The following is a 19,295-nucleotide window of genomic DNA, read 5'->3' as shown; positions in this document are numbered from 1 at the left end:
TTTGGGCAATGCTTGTGGCTTCTTGGGACTTTGATTTGGATCTTGGCTTCTTGGGACTCTGTCATGCTGCCATGGAATCTTGTTTGATTAATGCTTATGGATTATGCTTCCTGTTATTTGCCTTTGGACTTTGGAAACACTGCCTTTGCATTTAAGACTCTGTTTGAGGTGCGACAATATGGCCAATTCTCTCACACCAGAAGTGATTTGCAGTTTCTCAAATTGCTCCTGACATGAACAAAAGTTATTTTGCAAATTAATTAAATTTAAGGCAATGTATTATAACATACTGGTAGCAAGGCTGTTGTATGCCCAGAATTCAAAAATTACTTGTTTACCCACAAAAGAAGGATACATTTTAAAAGTTTTTAAAATGGCAGAAATGAACAAATTATTTTTTACTTTGATTAGTGAGAAGTTGTTGAACAATTTCTTAAAAGATAGAGTTTATTTTATCAAGAAGAAAAATGGGAGCATCATGTTTATGGGATTTGAAGGCTTTTTGCTGAACTTTGAGTCACAAGATAATAAGTGTAGTTAAGTAATATAGATACATTTTAACATATATAACTATATTTATTTGGTTTGAGGGTGGGGAAATCATTTTAATATATTATGTGAAGGGTGTGCTGGGAGCAAATATTAGGGCAGTTATTTGTAGCACTTATTTTTTTGTAGTATGTGTTGTGAATTATAGTGCATTGTTATGCTGTTTATATACCAATAAAGATTATATAGAATATTGTTTTCAGCAAATACTCAGTTTCTTATAATACATTATTTAATCTTCCTAGATTAGGTGAAATAGTGCATTAAAAAGGATCAACAAAAGAGCTTATGTGTTTCTAAGTGTCATTCTAGTGATATAGTAGGACCAAAAGAGTCTGTGCATGGCCTAAAACCTTCAATTGCTAATCCCAGCTAGGGAAAATCAATTCAACCAGTTGTTGAATGACAAACCACAGTGCTTTCATAAATGCCATGGATGCAGTTGGTCGTCTCTGATTTAGGGCCACAAGCCATAATTTCTTCTTTGTTCCATTATCTAGGTGAGGGCCAAAAGGGGGTGCTAGACAGAGAAGGATAGTCAATTTTAGAGGGGAGGGGGGTTTGAGGGAGTTAAATCATTTCCACCTGTTTTCCTTTTATTTCCCCCACCCGTGTCACCACCGGGGAAACAACCCTTGTTTATAAAATGGGAAGAGGAGAGGGGGGATAACAAGCAAAAACAGGGAAAATTGGTTTCCTCCTTCAATTACCCCCTCCCCATAAAATGGACTATCCTTCTATGTCTAGTGCCCCCTTTTGGCCTCCGCCTCTATAATAGAGCAGTACCGGAGTAAATAAAATGGCAGTATTTCTTTTTGTAGCTCTCAGAAGTTTTTAAAATACACCCTCCTCCCCTAATTTCTGTTGTTAAGGACTAATTTTCTGGCAATTCTCAGTACCACCTGCAACATTTTATTTCCAGCTGTTGATTGATTTCTTTTTCATTTCAAGACAGGAGAAGTTACCTTCTCCTGCTTTCATTTTTTAAAATTCATCAGTGAAATGTTACTGAAATACTAAGAAAAATATATAGAAAAGATTATAATATTTGTTCATTAAATCATAAGGTCTCACAGGACACCATGCATTGGTTAAATAACCTTTGGAAAAACCCTTATGCATATCCGAGAAATTGTTACAAAGAATCTATGAAAAGAATAGAACACCTAGGGATAGAGGGACAATTACTGTACCAACAAAAACCCAATGAGGCAAAGTGCAAGAACTTGTGCTTCTTTGTATCCATCTGAAAGAACACTTAATGAAAGGATCAGGTTTTGCTGAACTAATAGGGAATGTGCTACAAGTGCAATAATAATAATAATAATAATAATAATAATAATAATATCAAACAAAGTATGGATCATCGATGTTGCAATCCCAGGCGACAGCAGAATTGAAGAGAAACAACTGGAAAAGCTGACACAATATGAGGATTTAAAGATCAAACTACAAAGACTCGGGCACAAGCCAGTAAAGATGGTCCCAGTGGTGATCGGCACATTGGGTGCAGTGCCTAAAGACATTGGCCTGCACTTAAACACAATCAGCATTGACAAAATTACCATCTGCCAGCTGCAAAAGGCCACCTTACTGGGATCTGCATGCATTATTTGCTGATACATCACACAGTCCTAGACACTTGGGAAGTGTCCGATGTGTGATTCAATACAATAGCCAGTCCCCCCCCCCCCCCCCGTCTTTTGAAAGGATTATCTCTGCCTCTTACAGATATACCAGCAAGACTTTGTGGAAAATAATATCATGATATGCCAATTTCCCCTCCTTAATAACTACACAAATGATGAAAATACCATGTTTTGTGATTTGATGTTACTTTCAGAGCAATTTAAATCATTTAACTTGGATCTTGACTTTTGCTCTGTTATCTGCAGTTTCAGAAGAACTTCAGCTCAACTACCTGAAAGGAAATATGACAATTAGACATTTATTAGACATTTATTTATTAGTGTCTTTGTCTTTATTAGGAACTTTGAAGGAACTGGGGGTGGCCACGGTTGACAGGGAGCTCTGGCGTGGGCTGGTCCATGAGGTCACAAAGTGTTGGAAGTGACTGACCGAATAAACAGCAACAACAAGTTTAAATATAAATCTATTAAATTGGGGTTTTTTTACTATCTAGTAATAGGCAGATGTTCTCAGATGGATTCTTTGACATCAGTAATCACAAACAGCATTCTTATATTTAATATGAAATTAAAATCTTAAATCCATATATTTTTGTTAATGGAAAAGTTTACCTGTGTGAAAGCTGCAATTATTTATATGTCTTCTGTTTTTAAATCTGCATTTACTAGTGTTAATCAAGTTCTGAAAATTACTGCATTGATTAAAAGTACAACACTACTTTGCGGGCAGTAGTCAATTACTGTGAGACGCTTCATCCATCTGATGAACTGGAATCTACAAAAATAGCTTGTGCGATGATAAATTTTGTTAGTCTTTAAGGTAATACAACAATCTTTTTACACCAGACACTAATAATTCCTTCTGGAAATTTCCTTCTGAAACAGTTGTCCCTCTAAAAATTGTCACCATAACCGTGAATCTCCTCCAAAGATTATGTGATACTTAGCAATAATCATTCCCTGTTTATTGAAAGCTTAGTTGGTGATAGCTTGAGAATTAATCGGTATCAGATATAAGCCATCTATAAGCTTCTTTCTACAGAACGGAGAGCTAGGGAGGTAGAGTTGCAACGTTCGTTGAGTTTGCATGTGGCAACTTAAATTGAGAATTTACTCCATTGCAGTGCTTACTGGATAATTTGGGCTAGTTTGCCACATTGTTTTGTATATAATGCTTACTATATAATTTGGGCCAGTTTGCTGTATTGTTTTGAACATTATAACACTTCAAGCTCTCTGTTCACTTATTAACACATGTATTCATGATGTGGTTTGTGTCACATCTGTCACATACATTTGAATATGATGAATTCTTCTTCAAATATGAGCAGTTAGATAACTTGTACTTGTTACTTGTAAGATTAGTCTACAATGGTTAAAAAATGAATGTCAGGCATCAACCAAATTGCAGAATCTTCAACACTCTTTCTACGGCTCTGTATCTTGTTACAGTCCCTAGTCAAATGTACTGGAAGAACAAATATCATAAGCTAGACTTCTGAATATTGTTAATTGTTTTTATGTCATCACTAATGCCATAGACAGGACTATTGGGGAAGGGGCACCTTCCTATGATTAGTACCAACCTTTTTCCTTGACAGTACAGTAGACTCTCAGTTAACAGGCACCCATAGGTATTGGTAGATGCTAGATAAATGTCATTTCTGGTTGCTTGAGAGTTACTATTAAAATAGTCCTAACTAATACTATACCCCACAATATACTGTAAACTCTGTACTGACTTGATATTAACATTGAAATACAGTAATTTAAAGCAATTTAGGGGGAATAAAGACAAAACTTAGTGTTACACAGTTTTACTGTTTTACTCTATTATTAGCATGGCTTTTAAAAAAAATATTTCTTTAATTTTTTTGCCAGTTGCTTGAGAATTCTGGTTTCTTGCATTCTAGTTAACTGAGAGTCTACAGTATTGTGTTTATCTCTTCATTCCTCCACTAGGAGAAAATGATGGCACTAGGCAAGACTGCATGGATCTCTAGTAGGTAGTCAAGAAGCAGAATTATCAATTGACTCTGTCACTTATTACCTGGAGTAGAATATTAATTAAGGCTACTCTCTGCCTCCTAATTATTGAAAGAGGAAAGGAAGCCGTTTGTACAATGTTTGGCAGCCATTCATACTTGGAAGAATTATTGGATCCTTTGGGAACCTCATAATTTTTAATTTCAAACAATTTTAGATGTCATGTAATAGTACTCGAATGTATTTTTAGTAATGATATAGTTGATTAAAATATAATTTTTCATATGATCAACTGCAAGAATTAAGAAATTTGTATAATATTAGGTTGCCCATTTTGAGGTGAAGAGGCAGATTAAGATTCTTATTCCTTTGATTGAGCTGATGTGGATCACTTTAAAAGACAGTTCTTTTAAGAGTTTTAAAAGGAAGAGATTTGCTTTCACTGTTTACATTTCCTTGGAACTCATCCCTTAAAGGCATTCCCTGCCATTGACAGGACTGAGCAACACGCTGGCTGGGAAATAAACATGAAGCTGAAGAAAAGCAGCTATGTCTGGAAAAAAAGGCTATAAAGTCATCTTGATCTTATCTCCAGCCCTTTCCGCCCAAACCCACCAAAGTCTTTACTAAGCTGTCTGCCTATAAATAGAACAACAGCTCTCTTGCAGAAATGGGCAGCTGTAAACTACAGGCTTATTCTTTCTCCTGGCAGCATCAGTGTTGTGCAAGAGGCAGCAGAACCACTATGTAAGGGTTTTTTCCCCGCCTTTGATAGTTAAGCCATGTTACCTATAAAGTTCCTGTAGGTAATTAATATGGTGAAAATGCTTTTAATTAGAGTTAGGGCCATAGTCACACGTTTTTGAGGTGCTTTTGCTTTTTTTGAGAGGCTATTATTTAAAAGACATGGAGGAGTGCTTATCGTGTGAACAGGTGAGTTTGCTGTATATATGTATATGAGCACTTGACTGGATAGGAAATAGTTGGGTCATCAGTTTCACAAATATATAATAGAATAAAACAGGATTTGTGTATAAATCATTGAAGTTACAAAGTTTCTACTTCAAGTTTCTAAATGTCCATTTGAACTGACATTCTTTGCAGGCCAAATTTGAAATGTTTCATTGAACAAGGTGTATAAGTAATCAACTCCCAGAAAAGAAAATTAGTTATATGATTTGGGATATGTTATCAGTCTTTTAAGAATTAATACAGGAAATTTTGAATCGTGCATTCCCACCTATACTTTACGTTTATTTTAGTGTTTCCTACTCGAGCCTTGGTTATATTTATCCTGTTTTAAAATCTTTGGGCTTTTGGAATTTTGGTTGTTCGGTCAAGAATCTAAATGGCCTTTTCTAATATGATGCTACAAAGAATTTTTTGTAGGTTCTATTAGATGTCTTCTCTTGAAGATACATATTCACAGGAACACAGCAATAAATATTCTCTTGGTACCTTCTATTTTTGCAGAGGTAGAGTTAGTATTTCCACCACTTTTTGGAATGGGGAATGAAATGGGATTATATTATATCTCTACCTGCTCCAGCATTGTGTTTATTAAACATCGATGCAATTTATCTACTTGATGACGAAAATTATTCTTTCTTTCCCCCAGCTTTTGTTTCATCAGTTGTTTTAATTCATTCAGATACATGTCATCAAAGCAGCTCTTCCCATTGTTTAATTCAGCATACTTTTTCTCATGCAATTATTATTTGATTAGTTAAAAATTATAAATTTATTTGGTGAGGAGCATGCTGTGCTATGGACTGTGTGGTCCTACTCTGAGAAAGATCTAATGGATGACATGTGTGTGTGTGAGCGCGCGCATGCATCCAAGAAAGAAATCTTCAGGGAGTAGTTATAGTTTTTGTTGGCTCTATCTCTGGAATTTTCACTGTAAGAAAAGTTACAATTAGCTAATTTCTTTGGTCAACAGGAATATTAGCTTACCTAATATTGGGGTTACTAAAGTGTCCGTTCATGTACAGAGACAATAGAGTTTGTATAAGGAGTGATTTTTGTAGTAGAGTAGTGCTTTTAAACTTTATGGTAGTGGTTATTATGACAAAGATTTTGAGGAATCTAATGATTGGATTCATTCTTCAGAGATTTTATATTGTCTGTTAATTTTGTTGTTTTTCTCTGAAAAAATTGTGCTAATAATATTGTGGTTCCCATTCTTTCCCAAAATATTGTGCTGGAAGTCATCAAATCATATTTATTCCCACTGAGAGTAATAGAACAGTCTTGGCAACATTTCACTGTTTTCACTTTTTAGTTCAGGTTGCCCTGACTTCAGTCATAAATGAGGATATTATACACTGTTTTTAATTGTGTTTCTGTGAACAGCATTTTTTGCCATGGTTGCTGAGGTAACAGGAGTTGGTGATAGGAAACTATGAAAATCTGCAGCTATTAAAGAGAGCTTTCTATAATTTATTCCATGCTTGTAAATGACTGCTTGCATTCTTGCAACTAGCATCATCTCAAACCATCAGTGAAAGTAAGTATTTGAAGGTTTGAAAAGATATTTTAGCTTTCTGGAGGTTGATGTGCAGCAAAAGAATATACTAGGTGTGTGGGCATTAGAAATAAGCCTGTATTAGGCATCATTTTCTGGTTTGGTTCCGTAGTTCATCCAGTACATTTAAAATTTGCTATCCCATTTATTGACTCAAGTTTTGCATCATATTTCTCCATGAGTTGAATTACACTGCTAGAGATCCATGCCATAATCCTGCGAAGTTAGTCAATAATATAAATGGAAAACAAAGAACTTCAAAGTTGTCCATGTCTCTCTCTTTTATGTTGTACAATACACCTCTCTTATCCATCAATTAGATAACCATGGTTTCACTTACTCATACTCAACAAAATATCTCCACCTCACAGAAGTGTTTCCTGACCTCTAGATCCTCCAGTACAATTATATGGTATGCGTCCAGCTCAAAGATAGTCAAAATATATTTTTTGCTATTATCCACGGTTTTAGGTAGCTACAGGGTGTGTGTGTGTGTGTGTGTGTATCCCTAATGGATATGCAGGTCATAATAATATTTCATTTAACAGATTAAGCTCACAGAGAGTTATTGCCTACATCCGTCAGTCACAACATTATTGGTTTTATATAAAGGGTGAAATCATTTGACTTAGTAGAGTAATGCAAGAAAGTTTATACTGTTGTATCAGTTTGGTTGTTTTGTTGTCAGTTGTCATTGCTCCAGGGATGCATCTTCACTGTAAAATTAATACAGTTTGACACCAGATTAACTGCCATGGCTCAATTCTCTGGCATTTGAGGATTTGTAACTTGGTGTGGTACCAACACTAAATGACAGAGGAGGCTAATAACCTCATGGGATGACAACTTCTATGATCTCATAGCATTGAGCTATGGCAGTTAAAATGCTACCAATTGTGTTAATTCTGCAGTGTAGATGCACCCCAGATTACATTAAAAGCATCACTTTGTTTTTTCTTAGCATCTGGATAAAAAAAATGGCTGAAATATGGAGGAGTACGGTCTTCCAGTGATGTCTTCCTTGAGAGGCCTACTTGAATTATTAAAGTGCAGTTGGGAAAGGAGAGTGTTAAATGAAACATTTAAATCCCATATTATGTCATTTGTTGATTGCAGGAGCTATGCATTGTTAACAAATTAATGCTGGAGTCATTTGTTTGCAGTTCGTAAACTTCCATTTGCTTTTAAGATTCCACCTTGGAAGTATCTTAGCGTATTTTGGTATTTAATATCTTTCTTCAGCTGGAGTAACAAATGTTTCTGCTTAAGAACAGCCAAATGAGTGTGGGCTAAATATAACTTTGTAGCCTGGATATGCATATTATGTGAATGAGTGGTGTGTGTGGCTAGCTGTGGAGCAGATTTCTTTTTTAAAAAAGGTCCAGAAGTCTTGTGTGGAGACAGACTTGGCACTTCAGTCTTGGGAAATGGCAGCCAGCCAGCGAGCTATGAGTCAGAGCCAAGAATATCTTTTAAAAATATCAAATAGAAAGGCTTGAAAGATTATTCCTGCTTTTTTATTGCTGCCCTCTTCACTCCCTTAAGTATGCAGATCATTTCCTGTGGTAGTCAGTCGCTGATAACTTTACATGAGGTAGCCTGCTGTGTACTAACTTTATTCCAAGACGTGAGTTTAAAGCCCTGACTGGACAGGACAGGACTGTGACCTCAAATTCTTAGGTTCTTTGGCTTTCTGTGCCATTATCAAAGTTTTAGAAATTCAGTTTAACCGATTTGAAGATTGTATCCTTCACACACCATGATAACATCTCTCTATAAGACGGGAAAGGAATCTCTGCACAGTGCTTTGAACCATTGTTTATTGCATTTTGATGCAGATAAGATTGCCAACTCAGTTTTGTAAATGTTTTGGGTGTTTCCACCAGAGGGCAGTGAAACAACAAATACTCTTTCTTCCAGATTTGATAGTATAAAACTCCACTTTTCCTCTGCTTTCTGCTGAGAGGAGGGCATGGGTAGATAAGAGGACTGTGTGTAATGGCCCTATTTTCTTGTTTTCTAGACAATTATAAAAGAGGGCATGCTGATGAAACAGACCAGCTCATTCCAGCGGTGGAAGAGGCGATACTTCAAACTGCGAGGACGAACTCTTTACTACGCAAAAACTGCCAAGGTGTGTTGTTGAGTAATTTAATCAAAAATCTGAATATAAAAGGACCCATTCTCTCCCCATTTAACTGCAGATATTTCCATCAATGATATCTACATGTATATTTTAGAACATGGACACCCACATTATCACAGTTTATTGCAGTGTTCATTAATTTAGGATTTGGAGAGATGTTTTAAAAACACAAGATATGATTGTATCATAAGAACTGACATCAAATTTCTTTGTGTATTAGGAATTTTACGTACATATTTGTTAAGGTGAGTCATGTTGTGAAAAACAAATGAAGACTGAGAGCCCCGTAGGTTTATTCTATAGAACAAAGATAGTCCAAACAGCAGGTAATAAAAGACAGGTATATTTTATGGATGGGAATTGGAATCCGCAAATGACATTGATAAATATATCTGTTTTATTTTAAGACACTGACACTGTTATTGTTTACAATTGTTATGTGTTTTACTGCATTTTGTGTTTTGTGTTCTATGATGTTTTTACTGTAATTGTATATTTTTTTGCATTGCCATGTGCCTGTAAGCCACCCCGAGTCCCTTCTGCGAGATGGTGGCGGGATATAAATTTATTATTATTATTATTATTATTATTATTATTATTATTATTAGATACACAACAAGATTAGTTTACAGCAAACAAGATTACTACGCTAGCTTTTGTATTGGATCATTTGTCGGACACTTCCCAAATGTATAGGGCTATGTGATGTATTGGCGAATAATGCATGCAGTTCCGAGTAGGGTGGCCATTTGCAGCTGACAGATGGTAATTTTGTCAGCACCAATTGTTTTCAATTGCAAATTATTATTATTATTATTATTATTATTATTATTATTATGTTTGGATGAGATTATTTAAAATGTTAGTTAATTTACTACAGCATTACATATTTCCTTAAAAACTATACAGTGAAGCAGTTATTTGCATTTTGAGAGCTCCCTGTTCTTACCTGGGAACTGCTTATTTCCTGTGGAAGAATTAGATTAGATTTCTCTTTGATAAAATGGGGCACACCTTTTGTTTGAATTGTTTTGTCATAGCTTAACTCATATACCTGTGATTTGATAGGAACAGGAGAAATATAGTTAACTTTCATGGATGTTTCTCTGCAAGTTTGCATCACTGTCATTCAGTGCATAGGAAGCTACTTTTCAAAACTAATTTGATTACAGAATTTTAAAAATAACCAGCTCCTGTTGCTCAATACGGTATTGAGAAAATTTAACGACACATTGTTTGTGATACTGTTCATAACTTTTCCATACTTTTTCTTAGTTTTTGAGTGAAAAAAGCTTTAGAAGATATAAGAGAATGGCATAAAACTTGCCATTAAGTGCCTTTAAAAATAATTTCTGAAAATAACAGTATATTTTGACTTGTTATCCCAAAGAAATTACTTTGCTTCTTCTTGTTACGTTGCTTTCAAAAGATAACTTTGTCATGCTTCTGTTATCCTTATGCTTCATTACATCAGACATGTAACAACACTTTGTGTAGGACATTAATTACAATGTTCCTTAACTTTGTAGCTGATATCTTTTCTTCATCATTAGAACCTGGGGAATATCATCATTAGAACCTGGGGATATGGTTTTTGGTTTTTGTTTCAGACAGTCGGTTGGGCAGGTTGATCCTAAGCAGTGATATCTATTAAAAGTTATTCTTACAATCCCTCCTTAGTCTGGCCAGGGAGCTACAGCCACCAGAGGAAAAAACACAACTCTGGTGGGAATGATGGTGTGTGTGTGTATCCAGCCACATCTTGTGGCATCCATAGCAATGGTGCTGCCAGCAAATCATCAGGAACTCCTGCTCAATTGTATGAGTCCAACAATGTGCTGAACACACCTCATCCTACCAGTATCACCTCTCCTATGCACATGCCTAATGAACAGTTAGAATGGCAAGACATTTGTGGAGCAAGTGAAGTTCTGTTGTGTTGCATCCTGATAATTCAGCCCTATAAAAATGATTGGTGTTTTTTGGGTACCGAGTCAGAGAATTGTGTTGTATGGACTGCATCAGCTCTAGTTTTTTGATATGGCTATCATGATTTTTGTAGGCAAGCAGATGGCAACCGATAGAGATCATATGTTCTGTATCTCAAAACCTAGAACTAGTGCCATTTTTGGAATCAGCAGGTCCAATCTACACAGAAACAGGTCTAACATTTGAAGTACCGAAGTGTGTCTTGGCTATGTCATTATTTCCATGCACAGCTTAGCTATGTCCAATTCCTAAGTGGTGTTATTTATGTTGATATATCTTTCATACTGGAACAAGTATGTGCTTTGATATCTAGGCTGGTGGATGGATAGAGCTTTGCAGGTGAAATGTAGTCTGAGAGAGCACTTTATAGTAGTGCAAAATCGTAGGGGATCTTCCTCTTTTCTCATTTGTTAGAAATGCAGAAATACATAGAGATACGTCAGACTTCACATGTTATGTTGCTATGATGCATTTTGGCATTAATTAATTAATTTTATTGATTCCTTTTTTCTCATTTTCTAGTCAATCATTTTTGATGAGGTGGATCTGACAGATGCCAGTGTAGCAGAATCCAGCACTAAAAATGTCAATAACAGCTTCACGGTAAGATCTTTCATACCATATCTCACGATATTTTTAGATTTCTCTCAACTGTATGCAAACTGTTCATGAAAAGAAATGCCAGCTTGTATTTATGTCCACTGTGCAAAATGACATCAGAGAGGGATAGCTTTCTTTCTTTCTTCCTTCTTTTTTTCCCCAACCACCACTAGAACAGAAATCACTGACTTGGAAGTGATATTGGTAGGAAAAGTAAATAGAATATAGAGCTGGACAGAAAAATAGTGAATATGATCAACCTGGTCACTTAGCCTCTATAAATCCCTACATGAAACTGTAAATGGGGGATGAAGTGTACTGTCTATTTAAAATGTGATTTGAGGAATTTGGATTTCTTGTAGTGTGGAGACTTCCCAAAATACATTGTGAGAATGGATACCATATTTGAATTGGAAATCTATTTGCATGGTGGACATGGTTTGTTTATATTTGTATTTTTGTCATTTTCCCATATTACCTTGGTAGTTGTTCTCATAAGTCAATGCCATCATTCAGAGTTTCATGAAAATGAATGAGCATCATTCCTAAAACACATTAATAACAGTAAAGGAAGATACATACCCTGGGTCCAGTAAGCTAAAATGCAGCACGGTGTATTTATTGCAATTGGGTTGTTCTAGGCTTTGGAGGTCTTTGTCTTCAATCAGCTAAAGAATATTTTGCAAATAAAAGTTATGAAAAGTGTTAGGCTGGGCATTTTTTTAAAACTCTTTCACTATTCAAATCACTAGAGTCCCCTCCCCGGTTCTTATATAGCTTGTAATTTCTTTTTGAGAATACTGTTTTCCTTTCTGCATTTTTTTTGCAGTTCTATTAGTTTCAGATTTAAAATACATACTGTTTTTCAAGTGCCTAGCTTTAGAATGCAGTGTGAAACGTACTGAGATATTCTATTTTGGAAATGTCACATTAATTATATGCTTTCAGTGTTGAATTTTCCATTACAGTGGTTACATTTTTTTTACCTTTTTGTCTTAAAATGTGTTTCCCCCCAATTGTCTTTGTTATTGTGATGTACCAATGTTTGTCTGTCCTTCTACCATATTGCAGTATATACGTTTTATAGTGTGTGTGTGGGGGGGGGGGTCAATCTTACAAATATTTTTTATAGATGATCTTGTATTAGTTCAGATATTGGGAGAAGCTAATTTTAGTTTTATGAAAGGGTGGGTAGAGCAGACTTCAGCAACCTGATGCCTTTTAGATATTTTTAACTTTAACCTAAGATGGCTGGGATAGTTGGGCATTTAGTTTAATACAAAGAGAAGGCTGATGTAGAACATTATGTTTTGTGTAGTCTCACATATACTTACCATACATTCTTTGCTTGAATTTCAAATATTAATAGATAACGAATTATCATTTTGTAGTGAAAAACTGGCCACAAAGGAATGACCACAAGCATATAATGCACCTGGCCACATATGAGGAAAAGGGTCATTCTCCAGTTTTTTGTGAGAGAAATGTTTACTATAATGAGATGGGTTTAAATAGTTCCAGAGTAGGGAAGATTTTGCTGTGTTGGCTCCAGAATGCTTCCAAGAGATGCCAGTATTTCTCAGGATCTTTTATTTAAATGTAGACAGGCTTGACATTTCATGAACAATTCACCTTTCTTCCTGTTCTGGCCCCATAACATCCCTTCCTTAATTTCCTCTACTGTGCCATTCTTTTTCCAAGATCTAGTTTGCAACATTAATTCTCTGCGCTTTCCTCTTCCTTATCTGTGCTTTCATATCCTGTGCATGACCTTTGCTTTTTCAACTTCATCACTCTTAGTCATCAAAAAAGCTACTGTTTCCTCAAGTGACCCCACCTTCTTTCCTTTGCTCCACAGGAACCACTTCCCTACTTACCTTCCTAAAACCATTCTTCTTATGAAACCACCAGCATAAAATCATTATTTACTAAGACTAAATTCTAGAAAAGGATTGGCCATGTCTAGCTCATGGGCCACATGTAGCTCTTGGGAGCCTTAAGTATACCCCCGCAAGCTTTGTAAAATTCCAGACACTCCCCATGGGCCAGTTTTAGGGCTTTTTATCTAAAATCCACCTATTGTTTTCCCAGCGGCTACCAGCGAAACAGAACAGGGGCCAGGGACATGTAAAGGGGTCGAATGTCTCTTCTCACTACTTCTTCATTTTGCATATTTGCCAACTTCTGTCTTAGTGTGTACAGTTAAACACATCCTTGAAAGTGTCTGCATACACATCTCTTGTTAAAATGCCAAAGCATAAAATATAAAACATCAAGTAACAAAAGCAATTGAAATTGATATATGTAAATCTTTAAACTGACTTGACACTAAAACTATTAATAGAGGATAGTTCCAGCACCCTGTACTTTGATGATCTGATTTGGTCTTGAAAATAAGCCCAATAAAGCTACTGGTCTGCAGAAAAAATAGTATGCTGGCAGTGAACACGGGGAAAAATAAATATTCTGCATGAAAAGGAGATAAGGTCTGTGCTGGGTGCAAAGGTAATGTGGAGCATTTCACTCTTCATCCACAAGCATGCACACTTGCTTACCTGCTTTGAATTTTCAGTTGCCTTCATCTGTTGGTCTAGTAGTGTTAAATGAATGGATGTAGTAATGATAATGAGTTTATTATGAGATAGGCTAAAATGGAATTGGTGTGAGCATGCACACTTGCTTACCTGCTTTGAATTTTCAGTTGCCTTCATCTGTTGGTCTAGTAGTGTTAAATGAATGGCTGTAGTAATGATAATGAATTTATTATGAGATAGGCTAAAATGGAATTGGTGTGAGCAGAATTATTGTAGATATTATACTTCAGTCTTCATTCCAGTTAGCAATGAGGAGTGAAATAATAATAATAATAATAATTATTATTATTATTATTATTATTTTATTTCTTACCCTCCTCTCCTTGTGCGTCCGGGTGGATTACAACATAGCTATAACCACATAATCATTATATAAAATGCACATATTAAAACATGTTTCTGCAAAATACATCTGTTAATATACACAGACCAATGATTAAAATATAGTAGACACAAAACACAAGTTTAAAATTCATGATTAAAACTGGCTTGGTAGGCCTGCCAGAAGTGATGGATCTTCAAATGTGTTTTAAATTCTGACTGCTAAATGTCCGAGCACTTCCAGTAAGTCATTCCACAGCGGTTAATGGAAAGGCCCTCTGGGTGATGGTTGCCAGTCGAATTCTGGTAGGCTAGAGTAGCTGCCCTCAAAGGATCTAAGTACATATTTAGGGCAGATTGTAGGGGAGAAGGCAATCCTGTAGGTAACCTGGACCCAAATCAGAGCTTTGAAGGTCAGAGAGATGTTATCTGCGAAATGGCTATTAAAGGCATCACAGTGAGCTACTGAAGGTTCTAACAATGGGTTTGGATGGGAGGGCACCTGAGTTAGCTCTGGAATGGTCAGCTGGACGTGCGTTCAAAGATGCAATGCATGCAGATAATAAAGTCTTCATTGCATGTATTGCCACCTTAAAGGAGCAGAGGTGCCCTCTATACTGTGTCTTGTCACATCAAAGTCAAGTTTTCTGCAATCTGAACTCTTGTTGTCATCTTTCTTGTTTCATTTCCCCAAGGATCTCTGTATACCAGGGAACGTGATTTGTAACAGGTTAAGAGAGGACATTTCAGGGTAATAGTATCAATTGCTTTGGTTAGATTTTGATTGATTTTACTGACCACAGATTCAACTGGATCATCAGTGATGCCAGCCATGGAACCCCCTAAGGCAGTGGTTCTCAACCTGTGGGTCCCCAGGTGTTTTGGTCTTCAACTCCCAGAAATCCTAATAGCTGGTAAACTGGCTGAGATTTCTGGGAGTTGTAGGCCAAAACACCTGGGAACCACAGGTTGGGAATCACTGCCGTAAGGCCTCTTAGATCCATTAGCCTTTGAGGGCGGACCATTTTAATAGTTCCTTCACCTCTTCAGGGGTAGGTTGTAGCTGTAATACTAGCCATGACCAGAAAATGATCTGTTCGTTGCCACTGAGGTATTGATCACCTCCATCCACAGATCTGTATGCTCCAAGCTGAAAATGGCATCAAGGGTATGACCTGATTAATTTGTTGGTCCAGAAACCAATTGGAATAGGCCCATGTTTGTCATGGATATCATGAACTCCCGAGCCGCATCTGATAAACTGTTCTCCAGTGGCATGTTGAAGTCACTTAGAAGCAAAAGCCTGAACGATTCCAACAATACCTCCAAGACCAGTTCCATGAGCTTGATCAGGGAGTCTTTTAGGTGGCAGGGTGGACAGTACACTAACAGAATCGCAAGTCTATTCCTGGTTTTCAAACTCAGATACATACACTTAATGTATTCAATTTCCTAGTAAGTAATCTGGTCAAGATGTCTGGTGATGTCTCAAGTGGATTTCAGGGGAGAAGGGAGTTATCATATAGGCACTGTGAAAATAGAGAGCAGTGAAGATTGGGCAGGATCTCTATGCCAGTCGGAGATATTTAAGCAGCTATGTTTCTTTCCTGAAGTGTAGAAAAATTCCTATTGTAAACAGTGGATGATACAGATGGATGCTGAATTAGATCTAGCACCAAATTTCTTGATTATGGTCTGATTTCTAGGCACTCTTTGGAATACAAAACAAAAATTATCTGAAATATAATTTCTTCTGAATTTCCTCTTACAATTCCATTGTGGATACCGTATTTGCTCCTCTGGCATTAGAGATCATGCAGGACAATGCTCTAGTGACAGTGTAGTGAATAGTCAAAGTTGTTTGCTCAATCCTCCTATATTGGTGCTGCTGTGAATATCAGTATAGCATACCATTACTATGAAATTAGGTTGTCAATAATCACACTGCTTATTTTAGAATTACCATAAGCTCAAAATCTGGCTTGCTGAAGAGGTGACGTTCAAATTCCCTGGAATCTCCGTAGCACTCCCCTGCATTAGGAAGTGCCTCTTAGCTCTACTGCAGACGGGAAACAGTGTGTTTTCACAGTCAGTAGTGCCTGTCTCCTGAGTTCACTGCCAGTTGGAGTAAATCTGTCCTTGCTCCTCCTCAAGCAGACAGCTAATCAGCTTGTGGTGAGTCTAGCAGAATTCCCAGAAATTGGCAGTGTGATGGAATAATCCTATTAATATCTGAAGCAAATTCCTAGCAACTTGCTTGCTCTGAAGAAGAGACTACGTATATGAGACCAGACTTGTGGATTAGTGAAACACTGAGTGAGACGAGATGAAAGGAGTGGGCTGAAAGTACTCTACCAGACCCTGCCAAAGAGTGCATTTGCTCTTTTTGTTGTTGTTTTTAAAACTATTCAGGTATTTGTTAGTTGTTCAGGCTATTTCTTTCTTGTTTGTAAGGAAACTAATAATAGTGACACATTTTACTTTTTTGTACTGTTGCATAAGTAAATGTTTTGCAGGGCAGAAAGTACATGGGAAAGAATGTTGCTGTCTTCGATAGAATTAGATATGTTGTCATATTTTCCAGTGCAGGAAGAGAGGAAGGGTAGGGATTTAAAGTTTGAGGTCACAAAATAACATTGTGGATATCTGTGTCTTCTCTTACTGGGATACTGTAGAAAAATTGTTCCTATAGTTTCTGAAGTATAAGAGAGTAATAAAAAATAGTGTATGAGAGAGTTGATTTATTTGAGGAAAAGAGAGTGAGTTAAAATATTTGTCTACTATTGCTTCTTTCTCAGAGTGAAGTTTTAATTTTCCCCTCTTTCTTCTTGTAAGCCTCCCAGTTCTTTTAATATACTAAACAAAATGTCTGACACATTAAACTGTTGTTAGAAATAAGTATATATCCTCTTGGGAGGAAGTATTTGCTTTGTTACCTGATACTTAAGCTGTATTATGGCATTGAAGAAAACATGTCTAAAAAGAAGCTAGTGCCTAAGTGCTCAGGCTGTTCAAGCACTCACAATATAATCCTACCCATGATTACCCATGTGTAAGTCACAAGTTAACACTGGATTTTACTTTCTAGATAAATGTCTGTAGGAATGCTGCCTGAGGCTGTTGGACATACCCAGATGTTGCTTATTTTGATTTAAAATGGAAAGCCCCTGGAAATGTGTGACCTGGTTATATCTGAAGGAATGAAGATATATATGCTACAGCCTTTTTTACTAAAAGGCAACCATCTTTTGGAAAGGTATTTGCCCATAGTATATGGAATTCTGTGAGCCTTCCCACTCTCACCAGGACTGGCTTTTCATAGTGAAGATGAAAACACACACTGTATCTTGGGATAGACCCTAAATATACCAAATCTCTTTTGATTTGGAAGCTAAGCAGGATCTGGTTAGGTCAGTGCTTAGATTGGAGACTGCCAACAAATAGTAGATGCTCTAGGCTGGTGGTTCTCAACCTGTGGGTCCTCAGGTGTTTTGGCTTACAATTCCCAGAAATCCCAGCCAGTTTACCACTTCTCTAGGCCATATTTCAAAGGAAAGAACTGGCAAAACCACCTTGTCATATTCCTTACCATAAAAAAACCTTAGGGAATTCATGGGTCATTAACAGATAACTTGGAAGCATGCATACATATTTTAGGGGGCTAGGTAAAAGCAAAAGAAGACTCAGCCTATTTAACACATCATAAAAATATATAGAGTATGCTTGAGAACAGCAAAATGAAAGCACTTCAGAATCTTTTCAAAAGAAAACCATGCATAAAGGTTTGAGTGGGAATGAAGGTTGGGAACTATCTCCATGTTTTGGGTTTTGTTTTGGCATAGAATATTTTACAAGTGAAATATTCTACAAGTGGGCCAGGTCTATTAGTCACTGCAATTAATAGTTTCATCATCTCCTTGCCAAGAAAGATAAAATGTTAGCACCTGGTCCTTGTGGTGCTCAACTAGCAGATGTAGAGACACATTTCTCAAAAAGCATATTAAAAAGTCACACTCCGTTTTTCAGATAACATGAAGGCAAGCTACTGCCCATAAGACACTTTACATGTTTGCCTCTTTATCTCCTTTTGCCATTAAACTGATCAATCCCAAACTTAATTTCATCAATATGCTAACAGCAAGATAATTTCCAAAACACATATTGTAGGAAAGAGGATCATTTTAAAAACACAGAAAAAGATAAGCTGTGGAACTCCAGCCACTCCAACTGTGCACAAATTATTACTTGCTAGTTCTAATATTCTTATTCTGGCTCTCTTTCTAGTTCAAGACATATGCACATGCTTGAAAGACTAGCACAAATAATATGTTCTCCAGCACACATCCTGTACACAGCCCAATCACTTCAACCCAAAGAATGACACACATTCCCTTACTAGTATGTTTGCCAAAATGGGATTGGCTTTCCACTCCCAGTAGGGGTGGGGGCATATGTTTCTATTTTCTGCAGTGTTGCCGCTGCTGCTTTTAGAGCCAGTCAGACTTAGAGGTCTGGCTGTTATCCCATAGGAAGAATTGAACAAAACTTCCGTAAGTACTCCCTTTTGTTTCCTATTAATCTGCCCTTCAAAAATGCTAAGAAACCAGAGTAGAGTCTTTGATACCTGTAAGTAGCAGCGTGCCTACTATTGTTAAGCAACAGTGACTGCAAGTTAAGCATTTCCATTCTATTTAGTAGCTATTTGAATATGGAGAGAACCATATATTGGTAAGAAAAAGCAGCAAAGCTATGTACTCTGTGAAAGTTTTTGTTGTAATGTGTGGAGAAGACAAATTCTTATATATGCCAAGAAGTGGATAATAGAAATTAAATATTACCAGCCAGCATGACCCTTGGTTACGATAGCAGTTGTTGTTCAACATATCTGGGGGAAATCAGATTTCTGTAAGGTAAAGGTTTCCCCTTGACATTAA

The 19,295-nt window shown here is 36.6% G+C and overlaps 1 protein-coding gene across 4 annotated transcripts in view; it reads left to right on the top strand.

The window, feature by feature from the left end:
* Positions 1-19,295, top strand: part of DGKD (diacylglycerol kinase delta) — an 80,477-nt gene that overhangs the window by 14,799 nt on the left and 46,383 nt on the right. Inside the window, exons 1-3 of one of the 4 annotated variants that reach the window (XM_060768124.2) lie at positions 4,938-5,117; positions 8,735-8,845; positions 11,369-11,449. In XM_060768124.2, coding sequence (XP_060624107.1) covers positions 5,091-5,117; positions 8,735-8,845; positions 11,369-11,449 — 219 coding nt within the window. In that variant the 5' untranslated portion in view covers positions 4,938-5,090. Of the gene's footprint in view, positions 1-4,937; positions 5,118-8,734; positions 8,846-11,368; positions 11,450-16,487; positions 16,537-18,833; positions 18,912-19,295 lie in introns of those variants that run through there. The other 3 variants (XM_060768123.2, XM_067465894.1, XM_060768125.2) reach the window with 3 other exon arrangements.

Source organism: Anolis sagrei, chromosome 3 (assembly GCF_037176765.1).
Source record: "Anolis sagrei isolate rAnoSag1 chromosome 3, rAnoSag1.mat, whole genome shotgun sequence".
In the NCBI taxonomy this organism is placed as follows: Eukaryota; Metazoa; Chordata; class Lepidosauria; order Squamata; family Dactyloidae; genus Anolis; species Anolis sagrei.
The sequence above is the reverse complement of the archived record's forward strand: the minus strand, read 5'-3'. Positions and strand labels throughout refer to the sequence as shown.